The 11630-nt window shown below is 35.7% G+C and overlaps 1 protein-coding gene across 1 annotated transcript in view; it reads right to left on the bottom strand.

Annotated features, from left to right (window-relative positions):
- The window catches only part of SCARB2 (scavenger receptor class B member 2), a 365930-nt gene that overhangs the window by 265472 nt on the left and 88828 nt on the right, over positions 1-11630 (bottom strand). The window contains exon 2 of the mRNA XM_053703403.1: positions 5396-5553. Coding sequence (XP_053559378.1) covers positions 5396-5553 — 158 coding nt within the window. The remainder of the gene's footprint in view (positions 1-5395; positions 5554-11630) is intronic.

Here is an 11630-nt window from a genome sequence, read left to right on the forward strand (position 1 = left end):
TTAGATTAGGGGTATGTGGGTGGTGGGTTGTAATGTTGGGGGGGGGTATTGTATGTTTTTTTTTACAGGCAAAAGAGCTGAACTTCTTGGGGCATGCCCCGCAAAGGGCCCTGTTCAGGGCTGGTAAGGTAAAAGAGCTTTTAACTTTAGTAATTTAGAATAGGGTAGGGCATTTTTATTTTTGGGGGCTTTGTTGTTTTATTAGGGGGCTTAGAGTAGGTGTAATTAGTTTAAAATTGTTGTAATATTTTTCTTATGTTTGTAAATATTTTTTTATTTTTTGTAACTTAGTTCTTTTTTATTTTTTGTACTTTAGCTAGTTTATTTAATTGTATTTATTTGTAGGAATTGTATTTAATTAATTTATTGATAGTGTAGTGTTAGGTTAATTGTAGGTAATTGTAGGTAGTTTATTTAATTAATTTATTGATAGTGTAGTGTTAGGTTTAATTGTAACTTAGGTTAGTATTTATTTTACAGGTAATTTTGTAATTATTTTAACTATTTTAGCTATTAAATAGTTCTTAACTATTTAATAGCTATTGTACCTGGTTAAAATAAATACAAAGTTACCTGTAAAATAAATATAAATCCTAAAATAGCTATAATATAATTATAATTTATATTGTAGCTATATTAGGATTTATTTTACAGGTAAGTATTTATCTTTAAATAGGAGTAATTTATTTAATAAGAGTTAATTAATTTCGTTAGATGTAAATTATATTTAACTTAGGGGGGTGTTAGTGTTAGGGTTAGACTTAGCTTTAGGGGTTAATACATTTATTAGAGTAGCGGTGAGCTCCAGTCGGCAGATTAGGGGTTAATAATTGAAGTTAGGTGTCGGCGATGTTAGGGAGGGCAGATTAGGGGTTAATACTATTTATTATAGGGTTAGTGATGCGGATTAGGGGTTAATAACTTTATTATAGTAGCGCTCAGGTCCGCTCGGAAGATTAGGGGTTAATAAGTGTAGGCAGGTGGAGGCGGCGACGTGGGAGGCAGATTAGGGGTTAATAAATATAATATAGGGGTCGGCGGTGTTAGGGGCAGCAGATTAGGGGTACATAAGGATAACGTAGGTGGCGGCGCTTTGCGGTCGGCAGATTAGGGGTTAATAAGTGTAGGCCGATGGAGGCGACGTTGAGGGGGGCAGATTAGGGGTTAATAAATATAATACAGGGGTCGGCGGTGTTAGGGAGAGCAGATTAGGGGTACATAAAGATAACGTAGGTGGCGGTCGGCAGATTAGGGGTTAAAAAAATGTATTAGAGTGTCGGCGATGTGGGGGGACCTCGGTTTAGGGGTACATAGGTAGTTTATGGGTGTTAGTGTACTTTAGAGTACAGTAGTTAAGAGCTTTAGAAACCGGCGTTAGCCCAGAAAGCTCTTAACTACTGACTTTTTTCCTGCGGCTGGAGTTTTGTCGTTAGATGTCTAACGCTCACTTCAGAAACGACTCTAAATACCAGAGTTAGAAAAATCCCATTGAAAAGATAGGATACGCAATTGACGTAAGGGGATCTGCGGTATGGAAAAGTCGCGGCTGAAAAGTGAGCGTTAGACCCTATTTTGAGTGACTCCAAATACCGGCGGTAGCCTAAAACCAGCGTTAGGAGCCTCTAACGCTGGTTTTCACGGCTAACGCCAAACTCCAAATCTAGCCGTAAGTGTGCATATTCTTCTTTATAGTAGTGTCTAATTCATGCAGTAATATGAAAATTAGTGCATACTGTCCCTTTAAGGAAAGTTCTGAAAATATAGATCTTTTATGAACAAGGATGCTTGTAATATACACTTTATAGCAGTATAGCGGTTTGGATATCGACTAACATAAAAACATTTTTATTCCCTATATTTTTATCTGCTATTTTTTTTCTGCATTTAAAAAAAAAAGGATTTTTATAAATCATGCATGATTTTTAAGGTATATATAGCAGCTGCTATTTTGTATCATCAATTGTTTTGCTTATAAATATAATGTTTAATATTTTAAAACAAATTTAATACTGATTCTGCCCAAAGAATTTTTGCTTTGGATAGGCGCCACCAGGGCCGCCACTAGAAATTTTGGGGCCCCTGACTTAACCATTGATCAGGGCCCCCCCCCCCTTTGACATGTGCAATTTTTGACCAAGTGAATAAAACGTATATGCACTTTATTTTTAAGTGTCTATTTAAAGTTGGAAATGTTGTAAAGGTAGTAACATACAAACACACACACACACACACTCATACACTGAAACACACACACTCACACATAAGGATTCACATATAGGCACTCTAGCAGACACGTAAAGAAACACACAAACACACTCAGACACAGACACTCAGCACTTGTTTACATTGACCTGACAAGTAATGAGGTAAACTACAGTTTTGTAAAAAAAGGAGATTTAGAAAACAAAATATGGAGTTCTGATTATCTTTTTGTAAAGGAAGATGCCTACTAAATGATGCCAACGGCATGCAGTAGCTGAAAGGAAGGGCCCTGAACTGCCTAAACAATAATTTAAAGGTTAAATGGTGGATTGGTGACTTCCGGAAAGGTCTCATTAGTCTCAAAGTCTGTAGAAAGATGTGAATAATCAGTAGTAAGGTCAAAATGTCCTAAAAAGGAACAGACAATGGACACACACACACAAACTCAAACTTGCACATACACCCAAGAAAACACCGACAGAGACAGCCTCAGAAGTCACACAAAGACATACACACACACACAGAAAGACAACCACATAAAACCCAGATAGATAGACATACATACACACACCCTCACTGAGACATCCACAGAAAACACACAAGGACATACACACACCCTCACAGAGACACCCACAGAAAACACACACCCTCACAGAGACATCCACAGAAAACACAAACATACACACCCACCCTCACAGAGGCATCCAGAGAAAATAAATATACAAAGACAAACATACACACACCCTCACAGAGACCCCCATAGAAAAAGCTCAAAGACATATGCACACACCCTCACAGACATCCACAGAAAATGCACAAAGACATACACACCCACCCTCAGAGAGAGACCCACAGAAAAAATACTTACACAATCATAGAGACACAAACCAAAGCGCAAAGACAAAAACACAGACACCAACAGAAACACTCACAGGAGAAAACATTTCTGCACCTTGCATCCCCTAAATCAACAGTGTGTGACATGCATGATAAAAAAAATTGCAGAAATTAAGAGATCACTTTTTAAAGAATCATATTTGTAAATGTGCAAACAAAAATAATTCTGTGAATTCAAAATTGTACATTAATGATCTGGGTAGATGGCTAGATGAAGAAAAGTACTTTTAAAAAGGTTAAAATATGTTTGATTTTTCCCCATTTTCCCCAACCAAGAGCACCACTTCAAATATAGTGTACAAATGTTCCCATCTGTCAGCTGTACTTATGGATTTTAAAAATGCTGTATTCTATATGGTCTTGGTTGAACCATAAGCTGTGGTACTCATACCACAAAATGCAGGATTTAGGCATGTTGGTATGTATTTCAAAATTAAGTTAGCTGTAGTGTAAACAGAACAGTTTTAAGTTAACCTGTCTCATTTCAAACACTGAGCAATCTTAGTCTGAGAGTATAACACGTTATGCAGATGTAAACATCTTAGATAAAATGCCTCCTTGCATCTGGAAAGTCCTTGCATAAAGGGGCAGTAAACTGGAATGTAATATATATAGGAGGAAACATTTCTGCATGGTTTTAAATATAGAAATTCAACAGTATTGTCAAATAATCATAAATACAATGCTGCTAAAAATGTGTTTTTATGGACACCTGGCCCCACCATACAACTACTACCACACTGAAGTTATAATATGAAATTGCACAAAGAAATAAAAAAAACATTAGCTAAGTAAGTCCTACCTCCTCTGCAAATTAAAGTGATCTGCCGTCTGACTCAGGCACACACTGTACAAACAAAGTGCATAGTCTGTCTCACACTGTGCATAGTGGTTGAGTGCACACTCAGAAATCCTCTCAAATGCTAATACTTTACTCCTTGTAATAACATTTCCCATGCTCAATTAGCACTCTACTGTAGTACCCACTGGTGACTGCCAAAATGTAAGTTCTTGCCTCATGGGGCCCCCCTGGCCCATGGGGCCCCTGACAGGAGTCACCCCTGTCACCCCCTGATGGCGGCCCTGGGCGCCACCATTGTGTTTTTGAAATAATAAGCAATGTCACTAAACAGATATAAACACTATCTGCTCAATCAATTAAAGTTAAAAATTAATAATAAGCACATTTACACTAATAAAAATTAGCCAAATACAAAAACTCAACAAATACACATGTTCACTATACTGATTGTGTCCATAGTCAAATCCCTTAGACAGACACACATCCCTATAGTTTAAGAGCACAGGGTTATTTGCAAGTGTCACCTATTAGCATCACTACAGACTATTAAAAGGGGCTGTTGAACCTGTAATGTAATCACTAAACCCACCAAAGCACCATTTATTTTTGTACATTTAATTTTTGGATTAAAAAATCAGAAGATTAACAATGCCGATAAGTTTTGGACAGGTAACCATTTCTGAACTCCAGGGGTATTAAACCCTCACTGACCACAACGTACCCTGTACGTCGCTGGTTGTTACAGGTTTTTCTGCCTATAATAGCGGGGGTATCGCCGTCAGCGACAAGACCGTACTATTAATCCTACCTCCCTCCTGCAGGCTTCCTGAAATAGCACCCCATAGTCTTTAAGGGTTAATGGTGGAAGCATTTTGGGATTGTGATCACTGGAAAAACACACTGACAACACTGGGCCGAAGTTCAGAACTCGTTAAAGGGACAGTAAACACCTTGTAATTACAAGATATTTTATGTAGTGTTGCTATAGAATAACATGTCAGCCAAGTCTAAATATTTTTTAAAACCCATTAACATCCTTTTTACGCAATTATCTTTCAAGTGCCAAATTCCACCCACCATTTGTCTTATTTGGTCAGACTGCACTTTAGTCTGAAGACAACAAGGCTAGCTCCAGTCATAAAGTTAGTATAAAGTACTCTGTTCTGTAGCGGTTATCTGATAGCCAGTAATGGACCAATATGTAGCAGAGTTAGCCGAGAAGTAAAAAGGGTGCATTTCAAGTTCGGAGAATTAGCTATTGTTAAATTTTCTAAGCTAAGTCTAAAAAGGGGGCAAAATAAATAAATGAAAGTATATTGCAAAATTGTTTTATTACACATAAATAAAAATTAAGGTATTAACGGTCCCTTCAACCTAAACTCTGGCAGTAACATGTTTTTTTGCAATTGAATAATATTAGGCAATAAAACGTAAATGTCACACTTATATGTTAATATAATATTAAATAAGATTTTGTAGCCTATTCAACCGTACCTGTAAGTGTAGGGCCCAATTTCATCTACCACTGGGGTCTCTCCAGACAATATCTCCAATGGGTTGGTTACATTAAAAAAGTAGAACTGCATGTAAATAGGTGGTGGCGGATTAACCCAGGCCTCAAACACTTCTGTTCCATTTTTCAATATGGTAGCCTGAAAGATAGAAGTCATGATTGCTAAGTAATTGAGATTAAATAATAATAATAATAATAATAATAAAAAACATATAAAGAACTGCAAAGACATGTTTCCTGATACATAAATCAATGTTCTCCCTGGGAACTATTTAATGGGCATAGCACCCGGCTGATTTTACAGACCACCTTGCTAAAATTGAAGACAATATTAAAGGGCAAGTCAACGGAAAAATTACTATAATGTCTTTAGATTATGTAAGTAACAAGTTTTATAGCAAACTGTAGCCCAATTTGGATCAAAAAATACTTTGCAAGTAAAAACACTTCCTTCTCCTACTCCGGCCATTTTGTAATGGCCGCCTGACCCCTCCTTTCCCTGACGTCACCCAAACAGAAATTCCAGCTTCAACTAAGAGATCTGTGGCGTGCACATGTTTTTTAAAATGCCCCATCTACGAAAATGTCCCATTGTGCCTGCACAAAACACGTGCACGCGCGGGATCGACACGGATCCCTTAGTTGAAGCTGGAATTTCTGTTTGGGTGACATCAGAGAAAGGAGGGGTCAGGCAGCCATTACGAAACGGCCGGAGTAGGAGAAGGAAGTGTTTTTACTTGCAAAGTATTTTTTTGATCCAAATTAGGCTACAGTTTGCTGTAAAAAAACTCGTTACTTACATGATCTAAAGAAGTTATAATCATTTTTGGGTTGACTTGCCCTTTAAGCTAAAAAGAGCTAATATTACATTTTTGCTCAATGCTTGTTGCCCAAATTATCATTGAAGTGATGGTAAACACTAGGATTTACCAGTGGAACAAATAAAGGGGAATTCCAGTCATGAAGTATAATATACTTCATGATGAAAGTTCCATTATTTGTCTGAAGCGATCGCCGTGCTGAGCGCCTCAGGCCACCCACAGCAGAATGCTATTTTTTCAATGAGGTGACGTTTACACCTCTTAGTCAATAGCTGTGCGCCCCAGCTTGCATTATGCCAGATAGTTAGCATGCTATTGGCTAAGATCACCTCAGTGATAAAATAGCATTCTGCTGTGGGAGGCCTGAGCTGCTCAGCGCGGCGAACACTGCAGACAAATAAAGGAACTTTCAGCATGAAATATTTTATAATCTGTAAGTCTCCTTTATTTGCTGCACTGGTAAATCCTAGCGTTTCACAAACGCTAGGATTTACTATCACTTTAAATTAATTTATGTTAGATAATGTAATTCATTTGTGCTTAGGATAGCTTATGTAACATTTATGAATAACAGAAAATGTTACAATATTAAAAAAACATTACACTGTCCCTACCTGATTACTTCATAATGCCACCCAGCTGGCAAAATTTTCTGTGGAGAAACCAATGTTTTCCATCAATGTCTATCCACATCTTCTCAACAAAAATATGTTTAGGTGAAGTCTGAGAGTCTTCTATATAAACTCCATAAACTTTTCAAATGTAATATAATCTACCTTAAAGGGGCAGTAAACTTACAACAAACTAATTTTATATAATTCTGCACATTGCGCAGAATTATATAACATTAGATTACCGGCAGATGTAAAGTATTGCAGAAAAATTGTATGTTTAATTTTACCAGAATTCCGCTCCTTGCTCTACTGAGCGGGTCTGGTTTTATACACAGCGCATCGCGGCAACACTGTCTAGTCACAGTGTGCCCGGTCGCGCAATTAAAATGAATGTAGCTCGCTCCCACTACTAGACCAGAGCGGGAGCAAGCTACATTCATTTTAATGGCACGGCTGGGCACACTGTGACTAGGCAGTGTTGCTGCGATGCGCTGTGTAAAAAAACAGACCCGCTCAGTAGAGCCAGGAGCGGCGTTCTGGTAAAATGAACTTTTACATACAATTTTTCTGCAATACTTTAAATGTATACATCTGCCGGTAATCTAATGTTATATAATTCTGCACTATGTGCAGAATTATATAACATTAGTTTGTAAGTTTACTGCCCCTTCAAAGGGACATGAAACCCAATTTATTTATTTTGTGATTCAGAGAAAGCATGCAATTTTAAACAGCTTTCTAATTTATTACTATCATTTAATTTGTTTCGTTCTCTTGGTATCCTTTATTGAAAAGCATATCTAGATAGGCTCAGGATCTGCTGATTGGTGGCTGCACATGTATGCCTCATGTGATTGGTTCACCTATGTGCATGGCTGTTCCTTCAACAAAAATAAGAAGAGCAAAATAGATAATATAAGTAAATTGGAAAGATGTTTAAAATTGTATTCTCTATCAAAATAATTAAAATGGAAAAAAACTGGTTTCATGACCCTTTAATGGTAACAATAGAGAAGCAAATGGAGCTGAATAAGCACATAACATTGCTACAAAAGCATTAAAAACTAAACAGAATTTGATTGCACATTCAGCTGCTATAGGCTTCAAACTAAGCAGTAATTTATACAGTAGTACAAGTTAAAGGGACATTAAACACCTGTTTACCTGTTGTGTTACTATAGAATAACATATCAGAAAAGTTTAAAAACATTTTTAAAAAAATTTAACAATTTTACTGCAATTATTTTTAAATAGCCAAACTCCACCCAACATTTGTCTAATTTGGAGGAGCCAATCTTTAGTCCACAGACTAAAGGTTAGCCCCGGTTATAAAGTTACTATAGAGTGCATAGACAGATAAGTAGCAGAGTTATTTTCGAGAAGTCAGCAGGGTGCATTATAAGTTCTGGGAATTAGACATTGTTAAAACATTTCAGACCTAAATTACATGAAAAGGGGGCAAAATAATTAATTCAATTTATTGCAAAGTTGTTTCATTACACAGAACTAAACATTTTATATACAAACCTCACGGTGTATACTATCCCTTTAAAGTGACACAGAAGAACATTTTGAAATACATATCAGTGCATTTAAAATGTAACTGGATGCATTTTAAAACATTTTTATTTGCAGAAAAATTATTCTGAGCAATGCTTTTGTGATAACAAAATATATGGTAGCACATATACAGTTAGGTTTATTTGGACAATGATAAAGTTATAGTTACTTTAGCTGTTAGAAAGAAAAAAAAAAGACTGGAGTTGGGCTTAAAAGGGATATGAAACCCTAAATTCTTCGTTCATGATTCAGATCATGCAATTTTTGACAACTTTCTCATTTACTTCTATTATCAAATTTGTTTCATTCTGTTAGTATCATTTGCTGAAGGAACAGTATTGCACTACTGGGATTTAGATAAACACATCAAGTGAGCCAATAACAAGAGGCATGTATGTGCAGCCACCAATCAACAGTTGGCTCCCAGTAGTGCATTGCTGCTCCAAAGCCTACCTGGGTATGCTTTTCACCAAAGAGTACCAAGAGAATTAGATTGCGATTTAACAAACTATGATTATGCTTTGAAAGTTTCTGTGTAACGTTTTACAAATTACATTGCACTTTGTATTTGTTATATGCAAAATAGGGCTGCAACTAACGATTATTTTCATAATCGATTAATCGGCCGATTATTTTTTTCGATTAATTGACTAATCGGATAAAAAAAGAATCAATAATAGTTTTCTATGTTTTAAATAAAATCCACATAATGAGTGTTACAAATATAAAGTTCAGACTAAAACTTTACATTAACACAACTGTTTCTTCAATTTTTAAGCAGCAGAGCACAGTTTTATAATTAAACAAAACAAAACCACAGTTTTGAAAAGAGGTAGAACTAGAAAGAGTTAGACTATCACTGTTAATAACATTCTGTTATTCACTCTTTCAGAAACTTTGCATTGAAATGCAAAAATCTCAACATGTCCACGTGCTTCTGGCTAAGGCTGGTTCTCTGTTTGCAGCTATATTTCCTGCAGCAGAGAAAAGGCTGTTGAGGTGTATAAGTAGGGTTTTGCCAATTTCACCAAAGTGGGATATTTATCTTTGTTAGCGCTTCACCAATGCTAAGTGTTTTCTACCTTGGCAAGGGGCCTCTCAATAAAGTAACCCTTGACTTCATTCTAACATAAAAATATCTTGAATATCTATATGCAATGATAAATAACCAGCTATAAGGTTAGGGGAAATATCTAGTCCGCTCTAAAAATAACGAATATATACTTATAAAGGTTGAATCTGGTACATATTATCACAATTTATTAAAAATATAAAAAAACAAAAAACAAAATCAGAAGCACTAAGGACTGTATATATAACAGGACAAAGCCTTACACATTTATTTATACAGTACATATAATCAGCAATAACAAGCAATACGCTAATAATTGTGCAAACAGATAATAGTGCACATCAATTTAAATAACTACCATCAATCTAGGGGCAAGGTGTAAACAACAAGCTTTGCACTATATCATGAAAAGCATAGTTCCAAATCACCAGATTTAATATAAACAATCCAAATGATGACTATTATATTATATCTGGGTTGCACATAAGCCAGGGGTAGTTGTAAACTTATACTGTCCTGAAAAAGTGAAAAGTAGACGTCCTTTAGGCTAAGGACATAACCATAAAACACAGAACCATGTGCAGGAGTTCATTGGTGTGAAGCACCTGGTGTTGTGCACAAACCAACTAATTGCAAACCAACTAATCGATTAATCGATTATAAGATTCATTGACAACTATTTTCATAATCGATTATTATCGATTATGACGATTAGTTGTTGCAGCTCTAATGCAAAATAAAACTGACAACTTCAGAAAGTGGGCGGTAAAGGTGAGTTCTTGTGGCAGAGACCCTGTATAGGGAATTTTTCAAGAATTTTAAAGTTGTAGTGTACCCAGGTAAGCTGTGTGCACTTCCATTTGACACTGGCGCATGTGCCGAATGACAGTGACAAACGGGACCTGATTCCGGGACAATAGATGTTTAAAAGGTACATTAAAGTCAAAATTAAGCTTTCATGATTCCGATAAAGTATACCACCGCAAACACTATTGCAATATAGTGCCCAAGACATGTGAACACCCCCTGAGAATATCTAGATATGCAACAATGGATGAAGTAGATTTGATAGTGGAAGTAATTGGGAACGTTTTCTAAAATTGCATCATCTGAATCATGAAAGTTAAAATTTGTCTATTATGTCCTTTCATAAGTGACCTCTCTTCAATATCTAAATCAACTTTTTTAAATAAATATGAACATTACATATTATTAAAAAAATGAACATTTACATATGTTAATGTAGTTATAGTTCTGTTTATGCCTGCTGTTCCATTATTATATCTGCACCATATTAAAGAAAATATACAGAGGGGTTAAAAGTAATCACCAACCAGCACAATCCTTATGCAGGGGTTAAACAAATAGACGCCCTATTAGGGCTGCAACAACTAATTAGTAAGATTAATCATAAAAATTGTTGCCAACGAATCTGGTTATCGATTAGGTGGTCTGCGATTAGTTGTTCAGTTGCACGGTTACTAGCTGCTTCACTCCAATGAACTAATGCACATGGTATTGTACAAAAAAAATAGTATTTATTAATGTTTTTTATATTTTTTTCCAGCCGATTAATTAGATAGAAAAAATGTTACAATACCATTTTTGCACAATACTATGTGCAGGAGTTCATTGGAGATAAGCAGCTGGTAACCGTGCAACGGACCAACTAATTGCAGACCACCTAAATTGATAACTAGATTTGTTGGCAACTATTTTTATGATTAATCTTACCAATTAGTTGTTATTAAATCTGTTTTTATTGTCGAGTAAAAGCACCATAAAGTAACTATAGTGATTTCTGACTTCATTATCTAAACCATTTAAATCCATTAGGAGAGCCAAAAACTAAAGAAAAAAACTAAATTACATTAACAATAATTCCAGGACATCTGTATCTTTTTACATAAAAAGGATCCTGTGCCGAATCACAAAAAAACACTTTTTGATTTCTTTAAGGCATATCATATTTTTTTGCATATAATATAGTTATCTTTTTATCTACTGCTCAGCATAGTAGGAAAACAAAGCTCAAAATTGGTATATTGCACCTCAGTGAAAATCATATGAAAACAACATTGTTAAAAAGGACAAAAACAGCAAACTAGTGTCGTTTTAAAATGCTACATCACCTGAGTACAAAGGCCAT

The sequence above is a fragment of the Bombina bombina genome, chromosome 2, assembly GCF_027579735.1.
Source record: "Bombina bombina isolate aBomBom1 chromosome 2, aBomBom1.pri, whole genome shotgun sequence".
In the NCBI taxonomy this organism is placed as follows: domain Eukaryota; kingdom Metazoa; phylum Chordata; class Amphibia; order Anura; family Bombinatoridae; genus Bombina; species Bombina bombina.